This window comes from Lepidochelys kempii, chromosome 3 (assembly GCF_965140285.1).
Source record: "Lepidochelys kempii isolate rLepKem1 chromosome 3, rLepKem1.hap1, whole genome shotgun sequence".
Classification (NCBI taxonomy): Eukaryota; Metazoa; Chordata; order Testudines; family Cheloniidae; genus Lepidochelys; species Lepidochelys kempii.
In genome coordinates, this window is record NC_136382.1 from 193655106 (window position 1) to 193678639 (window position 23534).

Sequence of the window (23534 nt, forward strand, 5' to 3'; positions counted from 1 at the left end):
ACACAGACAATAGATTTGTTCGCTACTTACATGAACAGGAAATGCCCACACTACTGCTCCAGGGGTGGCTTCAGACAGCACTCATTAGATGATGCTCTCCTACTTCCATGGGACAAGGGCCTTCTTTACACCTTTCCCCCATTCCCTCTGTTGTTGAAGGTCTTGTTAAATAAAAAGAGGAAAAAGCAAACATCATACTGAGTGCGCTCACCTGGCCGAGATAAATGTGGTACCTGTACCTGTCAAAGCTAGCAGCGTGTCCACCAATCGCTCTCCTTACTTCCTCTTGCAGAACAAAGGACACACTCTCCATCCTAACCTGCAGATAGTCGGACTCAAGGCTTGGCTACTTCATGGGTCCAACACAGAGCACCTGCTCCGAGGAGGTACAGGAAGTGTTACTATACAGTAGGGAATTGGCTACCCATCATACTTAACTACAAAAGTGGACCAGGTTTTAGGTTTGATGCAATTCCAGACACATTATCCTGACATCTGCTACTCTCCCTGTGATGTTAGCTCTCAGAAGAGAGGGCTATCCTTCAGTTTGCTCAAAGTACACCTGGCAGCCATAGCAACTTTCCATCAGCAAATAGAGGGATACTCAGTTTTCTCACACCCAACTATAAAGAGATTCCTCAAGGGTATAATGAACCTCTTTCCTCAATCTGGATGCCCCCCTTCAACATGGGACCTAAATCTAGTTTTAAAGAGCCTGGCTAGACTACTGTTTGAGCCAATGGCCACTTGTTCACTTACACATCTGTTAGTGAAGACATTTCTGGTGGCCATGGCCTCAGTGAGGAAAATAAGGGAAATAGCAGCACTTACAGCACACACACCCTTTATAGTCTTCTTTCACACAAGGTTACTCTCAGGCCACGCCCAAAGTTTATTCCTAAAATGTACTCCTCTTTTCACATGAACCAACCAATTCACCTCCCAACCTTTTATCCTAAGCCTCATTGTGAAAACAGTGAGGCCATATTGCACACGCTAGATGCCAGGAGAGCCCTGGCCTTCTACCTGGACAGGACAAAGACTTTTAGGAAATGCCCTACGCTCTTTCTTTCCATTGTGGAAACGTCTAAAGGCACAGAAGTATCGTCCCAGAGACACTTCAAATGGGTCTCAAACTGTGTTAAGCACTGTTTATCATGTTTGCAATGCAGTGTCTTCATCTGGAATTTACACACATTCCATGAGGTTGGTTTCCTTGTCTGTCACTTTCCTCAGGAATGTCCCCTATCTCAGAAATCTGCAGAGTAGCCATCTGGGCATCTGTACAAAGCTTCACAGAACACTCTGATCACTGGGGACTCTACTTCCAATGCTAGCTTCGGCTCCACAGTATTATTATCCATAACAGACTCAACTCCGAAGCCCCAACCTTTCATTAAGGATACTGCTCCGGAGTCATCTGCAGTGGAGAACCCATAGGGACACTACTCGAAGAAGAAGAAGAAGAAGAAGAAGTTACCTTGTGCAGGAATGATGGTTCTTTGAGATGTGTCCCCCATGGGTGCTCCACAACCCACCTTCCTTCCCTCTACTCCTGAGTTCTTATCAGGGACTCTGCAGTAGAGAAGTAACTGAGGGTGGTTTGCCCGCTCTGTGCTAATTAGCCTTGAGACAGAGCACGAGGAGGGGAGAGCGCATGTGTGGGCCGAACAGACAAGGCTACTGAAGATCTCCAGTCTGAAGCACAGGGATGCACATACATCTACAATGGAGCACCCATAGGAGGACACCTCTTGATGAACCATCGTTACTGCACAAGGTAACTTCCTCTTCTCATTTCTAGGCCCTCTGAGAGGATGACTACACTGGAACTACAATTTCAAAGAAGCTAGACTGTTTGGAGTGATCTTACCCTTTAGGTACATCTCCTATCAGAAGATCTTGGGATGCTTCACTGGAGCAAGGCAAACTTGTGGAATGACCATTCCTATCATTCTTTATTTGTGACTTAGTTCTACACTTTATTATTGATTACTGATTATGTCGCTATAACTATCCTGCTACTATAACTGATAACTATTCCATCTCCAGAATTATGCTGATATTCTGGATCAGACTATTTGCAGTTTTCCCCTACATCTTTGAAGGTAGGCGGGGACATTGTTGTGTAGACTCAACTTTCTGTCTTGAAATTTCAGTATATGTTCAAGTTAAATATATCAATTTCTCTCACCAATTACAGTATATATTTAAGGGAACATGGGATATGCAACACTAGTTGCATTTGATATTTTCCTACAGTTATAAAATCATGCTATTGTAATGATTGCTGCTTGTGGTAGTTGGTTCACTGATGCTCTCACACCTATTTGCAGCCTGGCTTGGTAGTCTCTTCCTTATTTTTCACGTCTGTCTTAGATTTGCTCTTTGAAGGAGAACTCACTCAAGCATTTAACTTTCCAAGAAGGGGGATTTATTGCAACTATTACAGATAAGTAATTGCCTTTTCTCCAGAAAGAAACTGTTCTCTCAAGGTACAGGTTTCAGTAGATCCACACTTTCCAATGTTTCACAGAGTTTGGGTAACGTCTGTATTGGTTAATGCTTTGTGGCTTTCAGTTGAAAAAGGAACTGAAAATTATGGGCCCTAGAGGTTGTTGCAGCCCTTCTTTAGAAGTAAAATGTGCCACTTCTTGGGAGGGAGGTAATAGCTTGGAAAACTTCATAGTAACCCTTGGAGAGTTCTTGCTTGGTTTAGACTGGAAGCATGGATTTTAAGCATGGGGATTTACTACCACTTGCACCTCTGGTGAGCAATTATATGCAAGTAATTACCTCTTCTCCTTTGACTGTACTTTTTAAGTTGTGTTATATAGGAGGTCATATTAGTTAATCGTGGTCTCTTTTGGCTCTAAAATCTGTGAATTTCTCTTCCATTGAAATACAGTATATTGTATTTCATTAGTGCACTGCCCATTTTTCTTACAAAAGCTCCATGATAATCTTCTCTGTTAAGAAATTTTGAAACAAGTCGCCAAGCATGAATGATGATTTTTTACTTTTAAAATAGACCTTCTAAACTGAGTGGGGAAAACTGTCTTGATGCTACAATAGTTAAATACTTATAATTTTGTGGAGGAGAGAGAAATGGTTAGGTGGTGTCTGTATCTGTCAGAATTTTAAGAAAGCATGGAAATAAATGTTATCAGATAGACGAAGCATTTCTTTGCACACTTTCTTCCCACCTTTAAATGGACTTTCATAATACAACTGTTTTACTTTCACCCCTTCCCACTGTAAAAAAAACTGTTCCTAACCTCTGCCACTTTAAGGCAAGTTTTTTTTGTTTTTAAAGAAAGGTAAAAGGCATTAGTTGTTTGTCACTTTTTCATTAACTTTTCTTATTCTTCAGATATTGTTTTTAATTTAAAATTGTGTATCACCCTTTTGGTCTGTATATTTTTTCTGGAGTTTCAAGGTTGTATTTACACTTTCCACAGTTTCTTTTTCTGCACTTACTTTTTTTCATTGATTTAAAATCCCAGTTCTTCTATTTAGCCCTTTACCTGTAGCTCAGCGTATTTTAATGTTGCCAGTCTTCATATACAGTGGTTTCTTATGGGATTCTCTCTTGTGCTTTGTCAAGTATTTTATTTGGCTTGGAGGAATTTTACAGTTTGAATCAAGAATAGGGTATGCGCTTGTATGCTCATATACTTTTTGTTATGAGTCAGTTGGTGTAAAATGTTTAAATGTTCTTTCATGCTTCTTTTTTCGTTCTGGGGTGGCCCTTGCAGCACTTCAGAGAAGGTTGAGCCAAGCTTTCTGTCTGGAGTCAGTTTTTCAAAATGCTCTAAATACATTCTCAGATTGACCTGAAAGTGGCTATGCCAGTTGAAGTCCTGGGATAGAGTTAGTGGTACAAATTTAGAGTCAGTTGGTCAAGGGGTCCCAAGATACAGCTGCCCCCCAACCCAAAAGGCTTATTTTTAAACTGTGCTCGTTCTTATAACACTTTATTGCCCACAGATGTGGGGGGGGAGGAAGAGGTCGGAACTATAAGCAGGAGTTCAATAAAATATGTATTGCTGTCTGCCCCTGAGCTCAACTAGTGACTGACATTCCAAATAATTGAGATATTGGTATATACAACATAGTTTTAATTATTTTCTCTGAAAACCTAGCGCAACTTCTGTTGCTAGAAGCAAAAGGTTAGGGCTAATTTTCACTACTGCGCTACATCAGTGCAGCTGCACCACTGTAGTGCCCGTCTGGTGAAGATGCGCTATGCTGACTCTCTCCCGTTGGCATAATTACTCCACCTCAATGAGAGGTGGAAGCTATGTCAGAGGAAAAGCATCTCCCACTGACATAGCGTGATGTGGACAGCGCTTTAAGTTTCTATGTAACTTGCATAGCTCAGGGGGTGGCTTTTTCACACCCCTGAGCAATATAAGTGGCAATGTAGACAAGCCCACTGTGAACAAAATCTTCGATATACTGATAAGGAGTGGGAACATACAGTCATACCTTATCTGTGGATTTTATCAGAAGAATTGTTTTCTGTAACTTGGCCAATTGCTGGGAGTATCTTGCTTCCCCTTCCTAATCTGTTAAGCACTTTCTGCATAAGGGTTAGTATAAAGTGATCCAGGCTATTTGAGGCCCAGAGGGGTTTCAGAGTAGCTCTGCCAGCGTTGTTTGCACTGTAGAGCTGATGAATAACATAGTCTTGGCACTACTGTGAGATGCTATATTGTGCAGGCACACATCCTAGATAGTGTTCATTCTAAGCAGAAGATCATTGGCAAGGGGGAATGCAGCATGTTAACAATCCAAAGCATAATTAAATGAACAGGTGCTCAGAGCTGCTTTATTTACCTTGTATCTCTTTCCAGCTCCATGTGCAGGCAGCTGAGGAAGCAATATTCAGCATAGACAAGTTCATAGATGCTACAGTGGGTATTTAGCATGCTTGGGTGTTCAGCATGCCTTGGCAGCCCTGGAGGCAGAATCAGAACTGTCAGTAACTGACAGCAGGGGAAAAATTCTATTCTTGAAGATCCTGCCTTTTTTTTTTTTTTTCCTGTCTCCATAGTTGCAAGCAGTTATCCAGACTTACTGCTGCAGAACTTTACGATAAACTGTTAAACAAAGAAAAAAATCTTCGGTAAAATTCTGATCTGGCCAAGTTGGTAGGGACACCAGGTTGCCTCTCTGGATCTTGTTCTTTTCCCCCACCTTGGTTCAGAGGTACTGCAGCTGTGTCTACCCCAGCTACTACTTTTCTCTTCCAGGACTCATAGTGCTGCTGACGTAGTGACGCACCTGGCTAGGTTGTCTGTGAAGATTTAAATGGATCTCTGGCTCTGAGAGTATGGGCCTTTACTGCCTGAGCAAAAGGACTATATCTCTTGGCTTGGATGTAGTAGTAGACTCAAACCTCTACAACTGGTCCAGCCAATGGGGACAGAGTGCTACACTGTGTTAGTGTATGGTACAAACTCCTTCTGGCCAGGGAAGCATGTCCTGAGTTTCATACTTGCTCAGCAGTTCAAATCCCCGTACAGGCCACCACTTTTAATGACACTGCTGCTTGGATTGTCTTTATGGATTAAACCCAAGACCTCGATCTAAAAGCAAGAGCTTGTGCTACCGGAAAGTAGAAATTAGCAGACTCACAAGTCCTTTACATGGTCCAGTCTCTAGATGGGACAAAGAGCCATATTTATTGTGGGTTACGCTGACAGGGCAGACAGGCTGGTAGATTGGAAGTTTTGCCTATTCTGCAGACAGGGAGAAACCATATCTGTGTGGATTCAGAAGGAAGCTGTAGTGTGCCTGACTTGGGGGAAAAAGAAATCATACATCTCAAAATTCTGCATAAAAGAAGAGAGCTCAGTAGGGTAGATAGATCATTTTGGCAGAATGAAACCTGAATATGGAAGTATTCTCCATGATAGTCTGAACAAATCTGACAGTGGCGGTCTTTGCATTATGATAAAACTGTGAGATCCCTGAGCTCTTTGCCAAGAGACAAGAACAGGGTATGCTAGTGACAGATGCACTATCACAGAAGCAGCCAAAGACCCTTTTCTCTCCATTTCCACTTATGTCCAAAGAAGGGAAAATATGTGGATGTCCCTAGGGGCTGGCTCCCTACTGGTTGAGAAAGCAGTTGTCCTTGAGACTGGGCAACATGACAATAGACACACACAGCCCCTACCAAATAGAGCAGATACCACCACTGATATAAAACTGATCATTTTAAGAGGAAAATATCAGGCATACCACTCTCCTATGATCAGCTTAGAAGAATAAGATTTCAAGGCATTCAGATGCAAAAAGTATTGAGGACAGCATCACTACTGCATCCAGCTTTGTTGCATAATGCACCTCCACCGAGATTTCAGTCTGCTTCTGGTCAGTTTTACTTGCCGTATTTTGATGAATTACTGAAGAAAGATCAATCTTTTTCTCCATCAAGGTACTATTTTTAAAAATGATGACTTTGGACAGACAGACAGAGCAGAATTGGATACTTGCTCTGCAAGCCACAGTTCTACATTTTCTACAACAAAGCAACATTGATCACAAATCAATCTTTTATTCCCAAAGTCATCCCCAGTTTTCTGTCAGTCTCAAGAGATCATGTTGTCATCATTCAGTCCTAAAGCTTTTCCCAGTAAGGAAAGGGAATGCCATGCAATGGCTGTCAAAAAGGCACTTACAATATTGGATGTTCTAAATAAATTTAAGTCTGTTCCATGAGTCTAAAGTGCTCTTTGTTTTAAAAAGAAAAGGAGTACTTGTGGCACCTTAGAGACTAACCAATTTATTTGAGCATGAGCTTTCGTGAGCTACAGCTCACTTCATCAGATGCATACTGTAGCTCACGAAAGCTCATGCTCAAATAGATTGGTTAGTCTCTAAGGTGCCACAAGTACTCCTTTTCTTTTTGTGAATACAGACTAACACGGCTGTTACTCTGAAACCTGTCTTTGTTTTAAGTTACTGTTTTTAAAGGCAAGAAGGTATCAAAATCTATGATCACCAAATGAGTCAGCTGGAGCAAATCTGAGGTACAGAAAGCAAGGAGAATGCCATCTCCTGCTATTGTACGTTTGCTGAGCACAGCCGTGATACGAGGAAATATGTAGGATAACCTGCACATTTTAATGAAATTCTATAGGCTATGTCTATGCTATAGTCTATGTTGGCATAACTTACGTTGCACAGGGGTGTTAAAAAAAAACTACCCCTCGGAGCAACATACATTACACCAACATAAGCACTTGTGTGCCCAGTGCTGTGTTGGCAGGAGAGCTCTCTCCCATTGGCTTAGAGCGTTCACCCGATGCGCTGCAGTAGCACAGCTGCATCGGTACACCTGTGCTGCTGTACATATGTGCTGCTGCCGCGCTGTACGTACAGACATGGCCTAAGAGACATGTGCAATCCAGACCAGTAAATGTCTCTGTCACCCCTGCTTTTCCACCTGGGGAGCCTCACAATGCTTTGCTGCTGTAGCTCGCAACATGGGCTCCTCACAAGCAGCATACAGGTTTCACCCTGAGTGTCTGTGTATAGCCACAGCCCTGGTCCAGCAACTCGGCCACAGTAGCCAGTTAGTAAACACCAGCCACACACTGGCTTCCAGCAGCCTTGGTTACTACTTGAAGGGTGACCCCAACACACTCTCAGTCCTTGATTTTTCTCCCCCTCCCTCCAAAGTGTGTTCTGCACTGTCCAGCCCTGTCCAGATATATTAGATCTATTGCCCCTTGAAGGGGATCTGTATACAACAGTTTGATACCATAAATGGAGTTACCAACACAGTTCAGTTTAAAGACAACAGTGGATTAATTTTATTTAAAGAATAAAACAAGTTTATTTAACTACAAAGAGAGTTTAAGTGAGTACAAGTATAAGGCATTACAGGCAGAAATGGTTAAAAGAAAAATAAAGATAACGCTTTCTAAACTTAACAAACTTGTTTCAAGGTGCACTTGTTACCATATGCTTCCAGCAACAGGGGTGACCAAATTTCAGTTCAGGGTCTGCTCCCAAAGTTCATAGGCTGTTTCTTTTGTTGTCTTAGATGAAAGAGAGAGAGATGGCTAGGGAGAGAGCACTTGTGTTTTTGCCCCTCACTTTTGTAGCAGTCACCCTTTGAAATTACATTTTTCTGAAGAAAAGGAGTACTTGTGGCACCTTAGAGACTAACCAATTTATTTGAGCATGAGCTTTCGTGAGCTACAGCTCACTTCATCAGATGTATGCCGTGGAAACTGCAGCAGACTTTATATATACACAGATGATGTCTGTCTGTATCTGTACAAGTTTTTTCATGCAGTTGATAGATTTCCACTCCATACGGCTAAATGCAGTGCCTTGCATAATGACAGGTTTCAGAGTAACAGCCGTGTTAGTCTGTATTCGCAAAAAGAAAAGGAGTACTTGTGGCACCTGTGATAAATTTCATTCCCACTGTGAGCACAGAGACCGTCATTGTGAGAGACGTTTCATGCTGTGCTTTGCTAAAATACAGATTTGTCTGGTCTCTCTCTTGCTTTCTCAAGGACCTTGTTTACTACTTATGTCAATTGATATAAACACACATTCCTTTAAGACCTGCTTGACGAGTCCTGCCTAATAGGGGCTACCTGGGTTTGAATATATGCTACCAACATCAGTCAGGAGGAATTCATAACTTTACACATAAGGTTGTTACGCACATTTGATCATGATATTATTGACCAGTGAGTTATTAGCTTTCAAATGATACTTCACAAGGCATATGTTGTACAAAGATTATTAAAATAGTGTTTAGGGTGTGAATACAGGGGTACGTTTGATCACAGTAATTTTCCGCCTGCACAACTAGCAGAGCACTTGGTGGTATTTCCAATAAACTAACTTTTTAAAGGAAGCACAGATAACTGTTCCTGTTATAACAACATGATGGTATTTTTTTTTTAAAAAAAAAGATCAGATTGACAACTCTTGTGAAGAATATTTATGCAAAATATATTGTTGAAAAATCTCAGCTAGCATCAAATGTCAAATATTGCATAAAGTGAGGTTTTTTTACATTTTGGGTATAGCTAATTTAATGAAAGGACATATTTGTACAAAAGGTCTGTTGTTTTTATTTTATTAAAGCTATTTCTGTGACAATCACCATAGTATCTGAAGAGTTGTTACCAAAGTCTGTCCGTCTCTACTAACTTTGTTTTAAATTTGATCATAATTGTGATAAAGTGGGCTCTGTACCTATGTAGGTTACTCTGTTCTTCCACTGACAGGCTGCTGGGTGGGTGGATGGGAGAGGTTCTGGTTTTGAGGTTGATAAAGAAATTTTACCCTGAGTCTCTTAAAAGTCTGTTGCAAGATTTTTAGGTGGCAAAATTGCAGTGGCCTTGCTGTGGCCATCAGTCTTTTTAACTTTCTGTGGTGAAACCACCAAACAGGTTTCCAGTATGGTGTAGTAAAATACGACGAGTATGTTTTTTTGGCATAACCAAGTAGCATTACTACTTTCTGTTTTACATAAACTAAAAAAAGCATAATTGCCTTTCTTTAAATATTACCATTAATGCTTAGTTTAATGGTAAGTCTAATAGTTTACTACTACTTATTAAAAATCATCCATGATTTTTTCAGCTGTTTAAGCTGTTTAAGGTTTAACTATAAATGACAGAAAGGACTGTGCTTTTAGATGAACCAGTGAACATCCTGCTGAAACCCCCTCCTCGAAGGTTCCTTGGTGCCAGATTCTGATTGGGAGTGCATCAGGCAGGCCCAGGCTGGGGGTTTCAGTGCTAGGAAGCTACACAGCCAACTGCAGTCATTGGTGCCAGAACATACCATGTGACCATAAATAAGAATTAGCTTAACATGATCAATCCTTTAAAATCTTGAGTCAGCATACAGTAGTTATAGTGAGTCACAAGGTTGTGTGCTATGGCTGGTGCAGGGGAAAAAATTGGTAAGTGGCTTTTGATAGAAAACCTGGCTTCCCATAAAAGCTTTTCAATATAAAAAGTGTCTGCGATCATGGCTGTAGTATACAAGATTTGCAGAAATGTGGCACAATTGTGATACCGGAAGAGAAACATTGAATTAAATACATCAGAGCAAACATAATTAAGTAGCAAATTTGTGTCATGAAATCTTTCTGAAAGCAGTTTTTTTTTTTCCCCTTTAGTTGACGCAGATGAGATTAAACGGCTAGGAAAGAGATTTAAGAAGCTTGATTTAGACAACTCTGGTTCTTTGAGCGTGGAGGAGTTCATGTCTTTGCCTGAGTTACAACAGAACCCGTTAGTACAGCGAGTAATAGATATATTTGACACAGATGGGAATGGAGAAGTGGACTTCAAAGGTAAGATACAGTGCTCTATCATTCATGATGTTGGCATTTTCTTAGAAGATCTAACTCCTGGAAACTGTTGATTTCAGCTCTGACACAAAATTTATTCTTTTTTTTTTTACAAGAACAAAATAGTGTGAAATCCACTTAAGGGTGAAATATGCTTATAAAGATACTTTTATATATTAGAAATAGATACTAACAATTTCTGTGAACATGTATATAAAATAGACTTAAATGTATTTATTCCCTAATGCATAACCCAATATAACAGTTTCTGTTGGTTTAACTGTTTTGTTTAATAATCTTTCTTACTGTTCATATTCTTAACTTCACTTTCATGCTTGATGTCCATTTTAGAGTATGTTCGTGAAACGATCTAAATCTAGGCATTCTAAAAACTATTTTCCTCATTAACATGAAAAAGACACGATGGGTGGGAGAGAGTTGCAAATGTGTGGGTTCTGTTTTACTTAACTAAACTTTTAAGAGAGACATGGAACTAGCTGTAGCAATCTCAGAACCATTAGCAAGAGTCATGGAAGATGGGTAAGGTCCCAGAGGACTGGAGAAGGGCAAACAAAGAGGACCCGAGCAATTATAAACCAGCTAAGCTAACTTAAATACTTGGAATACGGGAACAGATTGTTAGACAATCAGTTTGTAAGCACCATGAGGATAATAGGTGAAGAGGAACAGCCAACGTGGATTGGCAAGAACAAATCATGCCAAATCTAATTTCCTTCTTTGTCAGTGTTACTGTATGAGTGGAGTGGGGCAAACAGTAAACGTGATATATCATGATTTTAGTAAGGATTTTGACAGTCTAACATGACATTCTCATAAGCAAATGAGGGAAATAGTCTTGATGAAATTACTATAAGGTGGTTGCACAGCTGGTTTGAAAAAACATACTCAACAAGTAGTTATCAATGGTTTGCTGTCAAACTAGGAGGGAGTATCGAGTGGGATTTCTGAAGGGGGTCAGTCCTGGATTTGGAACTATTCAATATTTTCATTAATAACTTGGATAATGGAGTGGAGAGTATGCTTATAAGCCTTTCAGATTACACCAACCCAGGAGAGGTTGCAAGTACTTTTGGAGGACTGGATTGGAATTCAAAAAGACCTTGACAAGTTGGAGAATTGGTCTGAATTCAATGAGATAAAATTCAATAAAGATCAAATGCAAAGTACTTCACTTAGGAAGCAAAAATCAAATGCACACGTACAAAATGGGAAATAACTGGGTAGGTGGTAGTACTGCTGAAAAGGATCTGGGCATTTTAGTGCATCACAAATTGAATGATAGTCGTCAAAGTGATGCTGTTGTAAAACAGGCTAATAGCATTCCAGGGTGCATTAACAGGAGTGTTGTATGTAAGACCTGGCAGGTAATTGTCTCGGTCTACTCAGCACTGGTGAGGCCTCAGCTGGAGTACTGAGTCCAGTTCTGGGCTCCACACTTTAGGAAAAATATGGGCAAATTGGAGAAAGTTCAGAGGAAAGCATCAAAAATGAAGGAAGGCTTAGGAAACCTGACCTATAAGGAAAGGTTACAAAACTGCGGACATTGAGTCTTGAGAAAAGAAGACTGAGGGGGGACCTGATAAGTCTTCAAATACATTAAGGGCTGTTATAAAGAGGACTGTGATCAATTGTTCTCCATGTCCACTGAAGGTAAGACAAGAAGTCATGGGCTAAAATCTGCAGCAAGAGAGATTTAGGTTAGCTATTAGAAAAAACTTTCTAACTGTAAGGGTAGTTAAGTTCTGGAATAGGCTTCTAAGGGAAGTTGTGGAATCCCCATCACTGGAGGTTTTTAAGAACACGTTGGATAAACACCTATTATGCATGATTGAGGTGCTGCCTCAGTGCAGGTGGCTGGACTAGATGACTTCTCATGGTCCTTTCCAGCCCTACGTTCATTTCTATGATTCTGTAAATATTTGGATCTAAATAGTTCATTTTTTATGAGAAATAAGTTCCAATTTTTATAGCCTCTTATCACGATTTTTTTCTTGGAATATTTCCTAAGGATTAAGGTATTACACAATTACTAAGATTAAGATTCTGTCACGGGTATTTTTAGTAAGTCAGGGACAGGTCGTGGGCAATAAAAAAAAAAAAAAAAATCATGGAAGCCCACGACTTGTCCCTGACTTTTACCAAAAATATCCTGTGGAGGGGCAAAAAAGCCCTGTTGGGGCTTGCAGCTGCTCCAGCCTTGCCCCAGGGGACTGATCGGGACTGGGATCAGGACCATCACTCCGGCAGGCCTGGGACCACTGGCAAGCTGTTCCAGGGGCCCCTGCTCTGGGGCTGGATGCTGCTTTGGTCAGCTGCTTCGGTCCTGTCCCAGAAGAAGTCATGAAAGTTCCATAAAATAATAGAATCCGTGACAGACTCATATCTTGTGTGTACATTACATCAGGATTAGACCAGGTTGCCTAGACTGGTGTGGGAATCTTTCCAGGATAATTTGCAACACTTTTGTGTTTCATACAAAATGCTCTTCTGTGACTAAAATATTCTGTATGTGATATTTTTCTATGACAGTTTAGATTGAAAATTGTTTCTCTGTAAATTACAAAAATTATAGAAGTCCTGGTTTTTCTATTTAATGGTCTTTTTTTACCCGTAGTTATAGTTTGCCACTTTTTCAAACAAAAAAGAGAGAAAGCTGATATGACTAGAATTCAGTTGAAACTTATTTTGCTTTTAAAGTAAGTATTGGAAAGCTACATTATTTAAAATGTTGCTCATTTAGAGGATCAGAGGCTGAGTTTTTCCACTGCCAAATTATCAAATTTAATATTTCTTTAATTTAGGATCAGATCCTCAGAGTGGCAAGTTTTCTTTAACTCCCATTGAAATTAATGTAGGATTTTTTTTCAGGATTAGGAAAAAATTAGAAACAGACTTTTTAGTCTATCTGATTAGAATTTACCAAATTTTCAATTATATAGATATTTTGATCAATAAAATTTGAAGAAAACTATAAACATGAAGTACATTCAAGCTGTTCTAGCACAACAGCAAAAAACAAAACCCAACTAAATTGGAATGTTTGAATTTTAAGACTATATTTTCCTCAACAATGTCATCCTCTAAAACGATATAAACAATGCACATAATAATTGTCAAAATACACTTGTTAAAATGACATCGTGGGTGGGGGAGCGAGTGTACTATATTGTTCATGAGATTATGAACTCAAATAATGTGATTACGAAAAGCTGTAACAGACGATTTAGCACTAGTCTGTTTTTGTATCATAAAATGATGCAGTCATAATGTGTTTTGTGGCAGTGAATCTACTGTTGCCATCTGGCCATGTTTGGTGACTTACATAAATGAATGGTAGTCTCAATCCAGTTTTTGCTGAACAGGTGGCTCCCTCAAAAAAAAAAAAAAAAAAAAAATCACTGCTGGCACTCTGTGTAGACACTGCAGGGAAGTGTGGGGAAACCTGCATTGTTTCTCCTGTGTTCTACCTATATTTTTTTCTAGAGAAACTCATTTTCTGGTATCCATCTAACATCTTTCACAAACACAAGAAAAATGTCACCTAAATCACATTAGTACAGCTGTATTAGATCTTCTCTTCATTCTACCTATATGTTTATAAAAATATTTTATTAAACCAGTTTGATTTTATTGTTAAAATGAAAGCTGTTCGGGATTTTTGGCAACAAATGGTATTTAGTATTTCCAGTCTAATGGTAGCCTTTGTACTTTTTTCTTTACTGTATTTTATACTACGAAATTCTTATTAGGTCAGCATCTTACCTTCCAGGACTTCAGAAAGTCCTGCTCTGGAGTCTGATCCTATGTACCTTGTATCAGTAGTTCTTTTGATTCTTTGCTGTTACACATGTGAGTAAAGGCTGCAAGATCTGGCTCTGGGAATTACATGGTTTTGGAGTTTGTTATAGTTTAAGAGTTTCATTTTGTTAATATTCACATTTATTTATAACACCCTTTTAAAAATACTATTTATGTGTCTGTTTCATTAAAAATATGGTCACGTTAATGTAATCCAATATGAAATTTAGGCCTTGATTTGAGATGAACTGAACACAACACAACTCCAATTCAAGTCAATACAGTTGGTGTTTCAAGTCCTTATTTATATAAATTTTGATTATTTTAAGTAAATTTTGATATGTATTAGTACATTGGGCATGGTGTTTGGTTTGAGATGCTTCCTGCTGAAAGGAGCTAGAAATGCCTTCATAAGGATGTGGAGACACTATTTCTTCTTGAGGTAAGCTGTGTTCTAAGGACAGTCCCAATAATACAGACTTTTAAAAAAAATTCTTCTTCTTTTTTTTTTTTTTTAATTTCTGAATATTCTGGTTTCTGTTTGCAATAAACAGGGCTTTGAAAATATATTTACACTACTGATTTGTAAATGCTTTTCCTGCCCTATATTCTTCAGAATTTATAGAAGGAGTCTCCCAGTTCAGTGTCAAAGGGGATAAGGAACAGAAGTTGAGGTGTAAGTACTTCGATTTTTATGACAGCTTTTCTGATATTTTTCAAATGTAGTTTGCTTTTAACAAAACATTGGGAATCACTTTTTCCTCCTGGGGTGCATGTTCTCTGACAGAAGTCTACATCAGGCAGGACAGGTGGAGACTATCTTGAAGGAGTTGGGACTCCGTACCTGTTGAGGTCACTGGCACCTTCACAAAAAGGCCTGACCATGCTGCTTCTGTAGCATTGTTCCATTCCCTACTGAATGAGCAAAACTAAGTCCACATCCTTTTTAGATTAAAGGAATTATGAGTAAGGCACATCATTTTGCTTTTGACAGTATGGAAATCATTTGATTTTTGCTTATACAATAAAACAAAGAAATACTAAACTGTTCCTGCAAAATTTTGACAATGTATCTTTCAGAAGCATAATGTGGTCAACCCTTTGCTTTTTCTTTCTATCCTTATTGCAATAACTGAGATATAATATGAATGTAGAAAGGAAAGTTGTTACCACGAAATATTAAAAAACATTTCCCCCATCCCAGATTTAGACTATTTTCAAATGGCTTGCTGTAAACTGACCAGTTGGGGTGTTGATTAGCCATGCCACAGAAGGCCATAGTTTTGTCTCTAATGTGAGTGGCCCAGCTTATGATGCACTTCTTGTTTGCTGAATTTTTTGTTGTTTACTTAATGTTGTCAGTGTTAATGGAATACTTTTACACTCAGGGCTTGTCTGCATTTCAAACATTGCACTTCAGTGTAGACACTACCTATTCTGACAGGAGGGATGCTCCCATCGGCTTAGGTAATCCACTCCCCTGAGAGGCGGTAGCTAGGTCGACAGGAGAATTCTTCTGGTGACCTAGCATTGTCTACACAGGGACTTAGGTTGGCTTAGCCACACTGGTCAGAAGAGTGACTTTTTCACACCCCTGACCAACATAGTTAAACCAACCTAATTTTGTTAAAAATCTCTCATACTAAAGGGTTAAATAAATTATAGTAGAATTGTTGACTGTTCTGTGTCTGATATAGTAGAATCCTTGTCTCCCAGGATTTATAAATTCATGACTTAAAAATCAATGTGACTACAGAAAACAATGCAAAACCTTTTTTCTCAGTTGTGCATATAAAATACATAGTTATGTATCTGTCCTCTGAGAAGTGTTCAGTCTAGTTAAATTTTTTGTTGGCAGGTCATATTTACTATTGAATTTTCCTTTAACTCATTTTCTGCAGTTGCTTTCCGGATTTATGATATGGACAAAGATGGCTATATCTCCAATGGGGAGCTCTTCCAAGTGCTGAAGATGATGGTTGGGAACAATCTCAAAGACACTCAGTTACAGCAAATTGTAGACAAAACCATAATTAATGCAGATAAGGATGGTGATGGAAGAATATCCTTTGAAGAGTTCTGTGCTGTAAGTATTCTTTAGGGAAAGATGTTGATATTTAGATTTACTAAAATTATATCTAAAATACAGTTTGACCTAGAGACTGGTTTTGCCACAATTACATTTAAAATAAGACCGTTGTTGTCTTACAGTAAGTAAAATTAATAATAAAATAACTGACTACATTATTCAGGATTCAGATGTTTCAATTTGACCTGCCTATAGAAAAAATTATCAAAATATTGTGCTGCAAATACAGTGGATTAATTTTTGCATCCTTTTTGTTGAGATGTATAAAAACAATTGAAAACTACCCAGGCCTGTAATTGCTGTATGGCAAAAGTGAACTTCTAGATCAGCAGTTCTCAAACTGGGTTGGGACCCTAAAGTTGGTCGTGACCCCATTTTAATGGAGTTGCCAGGGCTGGCTTAGACTTGCTGGGGTACAGAGCTGAAGCCTGAGGGCTTCAGGGCTCAGGTTAAAGCCCCCCTGCCTGGGGCTGATGTCTTTGGGCTTCAGCTTTGGCCCCCCTGCCTGAAGTGGTGGGGCTCGGGCTTTGACCCCTCCTCCCCCCAGGGCAGCAGGGCTTGGGTAGGCTCAGGCTTCTGTCCCCCCTCCTGCGGTCATGTAGTGCATCCAGGGAAGTGAGCTGTAGCTCACGAAAGCTTATGCTCAAATAAATTTTAGTCTCTAAGGTGCCACAAGTCCTCCTTTTCTTTTTGCGGATACAGACTAACACGGCTGCTACTCTGAAACCTGTAATAATTTTTGTTGTCAGAAGTGGGTCGTGGTGCAATAACATTTGAGAACCCCTGTTATAGATTGAGGAACCAGAAACAGGAGCCTTGGATTCCAGGCTTTCAAATGGTAGAAAATAGTGGTTCCTAAACCATATTTGCAGACCATTAATGGTCCATGGAAATAGACTGTCCTTGTTTTGAGCAGCAAAATTCATTAAAAGTAAATTTAAAATATCCAATACATTTCTATAATTGCTTTTTCATCTAAACAGTTGTTTTAGTAGCCACAGAGACAGTCCGTGATCATGGATGGGAAGGGTATGTGTTGGATGTGGTGTATGTGTTGCGTGGAGATCTTTACAAAAACGAATGAATGGAAGAGGTACTTCGACATCTTTGAGAGTCTCTTTCATGGAGTTTAAGGCCAGAAGGGACTACCAGATGATCTAGTCTGGCCTTCTGTATATCCCAGGCCATGACCCACAGACTAAACACCACAGCCAAAATAAGATCAAAGTAATACATCCCACAGGAGACTAGAGTGTTATGTGCTACAGGCTGAGAAGAGGAGGGACCAAGATGCAACAGTGCTCAAGGCCTCTGCAATGTCAGGGAAATGATCAAGTGAGATATATCCAGATAATCCTGGCAAGTGCCACACCCATATCCTGCAAAGGTGAAAAACCCATAAGGTCACTGCCAATCTGACACGGGGTGAAATTTCTTCACATCCCCTTAGTTAGACTCTGAGTATGTGAACGAGAATCAGCCAGCCAAGCACCTGAGGGAGAGAATGCTTTTGTTAAAAATGTCACAATTGAAGGGGTGGATGGAAATAATCATCAGAATAACATGATTTTGTGGGATAGATACTTCATGTCCTGCAAGAGCTGGCAGTGTTATCTGTTTACTTGGTTGGACCAATATAAATGCATTGAGGACCAATAAACTATTCTAAGCACTGGTCCTATAAAGTGATAAAAAGAAAAATAATTAATAGACGTTAGAATTTTAAAATTGATTTAATATAAAGCTGCAGTGTATTTGAATTATCGTGTGTCTGATAATCATACATTTGTAATTGGGGATTTTTATGCATATAACATGCTCAACCACGAGATTGACTTAACATGAGAATTTATATTTTTCTTAAAAGGAAAGTAGCAAATGATGCATTGAAATACAAGTGCTTTTTATAAAATATCAAATGATCACACATGACGGTAAATATGTATGTGTATCTTGATTTTATTATATTTAAATTGATGAGTATGGAGGCATGTAAATCTGAATAGCTTGATATACAATGAAAAAAGTATTAAGCACATATATGCTCTTTGTATGAGGTTATAGCTTCAGTTCAATACAAACCATTCATTCTTCATTAAGTGTGGTGTACGTGTTGAGTGCAGATTTTGAAAAAAACATCCTTTTCTCTTATAGCACTTGGAAACTTTCTTAAAGGATTAAAATCTCAATTTTTCATGCTCCTTTAATTAAGAAATGGCCACATGGAATTTTTACCAAACTTAAAATATACAATTTTTGTGTTCTGACTAGGACCAGCATTGGAAATATAAGGAGTACATTTTCTGGTCATTTATATGCATTAGTAAACAAGAGCTTAGAATGAATTTCCTTCTCAAGCGTGACTACAGCGGTACTGCCAGTACACATTTAAATAGGTGATGTCTTTGTTGTCCCCTAACCTTTTTCACACTTTTATCCTCTCGTTCTCTGCTCTCCCATTGTCTGTCCATTGTCCTCAGCATTTCTTTTACAGTGTTTCTGCCCAGTTCCCCTCTTTTTGTTCTCTCTCTCCTTTCGTTAGTTTCCAGTATGTGTGGGTTTCTTCCACGTTTGTTTGTTCTGCTCCATACCTCACCCATTCACTTCTCTCCATCTCTGCCTCCCCTTATGCCGTTGTTTTTTGATTTCCCCTCATTGATTTTTTTCTCTCATGTTTTGTTGATTTTGATGCATCCTTTACCTCCATGATCCTTTTTCTTTGAATGTCTTTCCCTTGTTTCAGCTGCACACCTTTCCCCACTTTTCCTTTGCACACCCATTCCTCCCCTGCCTCCTTGTTTTTGCATCTTCCCTTAGTTTTCTGAACATGTGTATCCTGCTGTTTTTGGAAGTTCCCAAACACTTTTTGGATGCTCCCCATATTTTTTGTGCACGCCCTTTCTTTTACCAGGGATGTGGGTGGGCTTCCCCAAGCTCCTGGTTCCTCATGTTGACTTCACAGGTTTAATTTTCAGGCCATGAGAGTTTTCCTATTCGAGGAGGCTTATGTGTTTGAAAATCATAGCTGATAAATTAATTCAGAGGTCAGTATAAGCGGATCTAAGAGAGAATAAGCTGGTATGATTTATTCTCTCTTCTGGCTCCCTCACTGTGTGAGTTGCACTAACCTAGATTCTGTTACATGTAACCTACTTGCCATAACTTACACCCCATTATATGTTACTTGTGAATTTGGCCTATTCAGTCTATGGGAGTGTAAGCTGGTGTGGAAAGGCCAGAAAAGAGGCGCGCAGCAGAAAAAGCAACTGACTGGAGGTAGCAAGTTGCTAAGAGGATGCAAGTAGAAGTATGTTTATGTGGTGTGCTATTTAATGTCATTTTACTAATTCTCAGTTCTCTTAACTTTAAATGTTTTTCATTCCCATTTCAGGTTGTAGGGGGCCTAGATATCCACAAAAAGATGGTGGTAGATGTGTGACTCTTTTTAGGGCACCACCCAACACTTTTGCTTTCTTCTCCATCTCTGAAGATCTGCTCAAGACGTCCAGCAACGCTCTCTGTGTATTTAAATGGAAGTATTTTTCTCTGTGAAGCCACATTTTCCAACATGAGCCTCATGAAGCCAACTAAGTGTTATTGAACTTTATTCTCTCAATAACTCAGTGTAGCACTTTAAAGTCTGAAGGACAGCAAGATGGAAAGAGCATATCAGTGTGGTGGAGAAAGGGAAGGGGTTGGCTTTTTAATTTATTTTTCTTCATCTTTTATAACAAGGAAATATCTATCTATATATATATGTGTGTCTATTTATATATAGATATATATGTAGCTTTCTATATGTAGTAGTTAGATGGGCTTTAATTTAATATACTTGATTCAGAAACAAAACTAGAGTACAAAGTGCCAAGCAGAACATTAACAGTTCAATATATGGATATACATCCTTACTTTTATTTCACACAGTTTTATATATATATAATAGAAGAATGTAAAAATTTAACAGGGTGTTAGGTCAACTGTTTTCCTTTTCCTGTGGCTGTTCAGATGTTTCTATATATTGACTGGCTGACAAAGCATTGCTTCCTGTTAATTAACCTTAATTACATTTTTGTAACACAGGAGACTAAGTTTATTTATACCTGTTAATATATTACCAGGGACTGTCTCTCTTTGCTAAATAACTTGTAGTACAGCTCTGCTTAATAGTATGAGAAAATATAGTTTAATGCTAATGCCAAGAACTAGTCCTTGTATGCATATAGTACTTGCAGCATGCTTATATGGTCACTTCATTCTGTCACCTACTAACTGGGAGCAGTTGCATCTATTAAATAGCCCTAAGAATATATAAATCAGCTGTGAGATTCATTTCAGATACAACAGCTGAAGATGTTTGCATTCATGATTTCTCTTGCACTTAGCGTAATGAAATTTAGGATTGATATAATTGTGCAGGATTCCCATTTACTCATTTTATACATTGCTTAGTGAGATTATAAAATGTTTCTTGCCACTAAATTCGTTTCAACCATAACAGCTTCCCCTCTGCATTTAAAAAAGTACTACAGGTAGCATAAATAACTGGTCATATTTTATATATCTCTCTATATTTATAGAGATATATATGTATATAGGATTCATACGGGGGGGAATCTTGTTAACCTATGCCATAGAGAAGGAGGAAAACTTCACATTATCTAAATTTATATCTCTTCCTCTTCTCCAGTCCTTCAATTGGAGAATTCTTTTTTTTCCCCCCTAGATTTGTCCATATCATGATTTCTAATGTATGGTAACTAGATATATTTGTGTGATATAAAAGTAGCGAGCCATGTTTTACAACTTTATATCATCCCTTCCCTTTTCTGCAATGGTACTATTGGCTGGAAGAAAAACACATTTACTAGATTTTTAGGATAGTACATCTTTGCTGTATAGCAGTTTTTCTATTAAAAAATGTTTTATAATCAACAGTGGAAAGGACAGGTTGTATGAACCTACTTAAATGGAGCACCTGTCTGCCATAGCTGTTCCTTCAACTGAGTGCTGCACATCATGGGCTCTGTCTGTGAGAGAGAAATCCAGGTGCTTGGTGTCCTTGCATGACATGAAGTTTTGCATGTAGATCGAATTGAAATGTTCCTCTTGTTTACATAATTTGCATAATTTAAAAAGATAATGTTGCCAAACTTTGGTAAATGTTAATGTTCAAACAGAAAATCTCCACTACATGTAACTTTCTTCCTCTGGATCAGTACGTGGCTTATAATCCCAGCCAGTGGTTGTATCTGTTCCATTGTCAACTGCCATGTGCTCTGCTTCAAGGGGAAACTAGTCTTTTGTGAATTTTTTGTACATAAGTATTTGTTACAAACATTTTAGCAAATGCTTTCTATTTCTCTTACTTGCTTGTGCATATCTTGGCTGGCGTTCTAGCAAATAGTGCTGTTGTTATTTCCTTATCGGGGGGATAAGGGTTTTTTTAGTTTGTGTGGGGAAAACGGTTTATGTTGAATGTTTAGTTTTTCCTCTGCATGCTACATCATATGTTGTGGGAACTATAGAACCTTCATACTATATGAATAAAAAAATAAAATATTTGAACCTTGCCATCGGGTCCTAAATGTTTCTGTTGAGCTTCGTCAGGCAGCATTACTTTACACTTTTAAAAATGAATGTTGCAGAACTAATTCCATAGTTGCTGTTAGTTTAAAGAAATTGGGTACTCGCGCTATAAAATTCCTATTGAAAGTTGTGTGCGTTAGAAGATGCCAGCTGTTAGTGGGGACATTGCCAGTCTCCCATTTGCAGTGTTTCAGAGCCACCTTCTCTTTGTTACTGGGGCACATGATTTTATAAAGGTTATTTTTCTCCTATATGCTCATCTGCCAATCCAGAGGACATGAGAGAGACAAGGTGGGTGAGGTAACATCTTTTATTGGACCAACTTCTGTTGGGGAGAGAGAAGCTTTCGAGCCACACAGAACTCTGTCTCATAGGACCCACCTGCCGTCATGGAGACAGCTCAACTAGCTCAAACGTTTTTTTGGCGGTAAAAGGAAGCTCTAACTTAAATGCAAGGATGACAGGCATTTTGGAATGATCTTTGTCCTCGGAGGCAGGTGCACTATCCTCTGAGGAAAGCAGAGGGAAAACACAATTGTCTGGTTTCTAAGTACTGAAAAACACTCCTAGTCTGGAAGCCCTTTTATTTCAACCAAAGCCTGTTTATTTCATTGCTTTTGATGTCCCACTTGGCTAGCCCAGTGTGGGGGGAGGAGGAGCGTTTTGTCCTTCAGTGTAGCACCCAATGCTAGCTTTACAGTAGCTTCCATTCAGTGCACAGTTACCTCAGGAAAACTCCTGTGCAACGTAGCTATTCTTTCTGCTGCTCTCAAAGTTGGTGTGTAAAATGGCAGGACTAAATTAGTCTATCATAATGCTTTCTTCCCATTTAACTAGCCCTCATTAGTTTGGGGCAAAGATGTCTGAGCCCTTCGCAAAAAAGCAGTACCGGTACTAATGCGTATACAAGACAAAGTTCCAGGACAGACAGGATTGGGATGAAGTTTGACAACACAAGCCAATCTTCCGACTAACTTTAAATCACAACTCACCTAGATATTCTATTAGTAGAGGGGGGGAACCCTTAGTACGAGTTTGGTAGTGTTTTGGGCACGTGATAAATGGGAGCAGGTGCCTGAAGTGCAAGAATGTGCCTTTACAGAGGTGCACACATATGCTACTAAACTATTCAACAGGTTACAGCGGTTCATTTCTCTAAACATGCAGCCGTATTAACACCCCTGCAGAAGGTTTCATATGATTGAAAACTGCCCCTCTAGTTGAAATTTTTGAGGGGACATCTGCTGCTGTATTGATGTTGATGTGCTGAGCACCAGCAACTCTGCATATGCTCCGTACCACGTCAAGCAGCATTTACTGAACTAGAACCTTGTCCAGTAGATAGGTTCACTGCTTTACTTAAATTGAGCTGGTTCAATAGTACAAGATTCAGGCAGGTACATATCTCGCGCTGTCCTTGCATTCAGAAGGATGGTATAGGCCTGAAATTCCATTTTAAAATGTGTAAACTTGAACATGGAAGTGGGGTCTTTTTAGGATGCTCCATTTAATAGAAATCTCCCTTCATAACAAGTGACCTGTTTACATTAGGAAAGTATTTAGTATGCTTAAAGTGGAGGAATTTGGCTGGTTCATTGTTACTGGTAGCACTACGTTTGAAGTTTGCCTGACATCTTCCCCATATAAGACTGTAGCTTCTGTTGTTTATATCTTTTCAGCCCAAACAGCTGAAGT

The 23534-nt window shown here is 39.1% G+C and overlaps 1 protein-coding gene across 4 annotated transcripts in view; it reads left to right on the forward strand.

Annotated features, from left to right (window-relative positions):
• Positions 1-21823, forward strand: part of PPP3R1 (protein phosphatase 3 regulatory subunit B, alpha) — an 87094-nt gene extending 65271 nt beyond the window's left edge. For all 4 annotated transcript variants that reach the window (XM_073339458.2, XM_073339461.2, XM_073339459.2 and 1 more), the window contains 4 exons: positions 10172-10348; positions 14781-14840; positions 16066-16250; positions 19645-21823. In XM_073339458.2, coding sequence (XP_073195559.1) covers positions 10172-10348; positions 14781-14840; positions 16066-16250; positions 19645-19692 — 470 coding nt within the window. In that variant the 3' untranslated portion in view covers positions 19693-21823. The remainder of the gene's footprint in view (positions 1-10171; positions 10349-14780; positions 14841-16065; positions 16251-19644) is intronic.
• The last annotated feature ends 1711 nt before the right edge of the window (positions 21824-23534 follow it).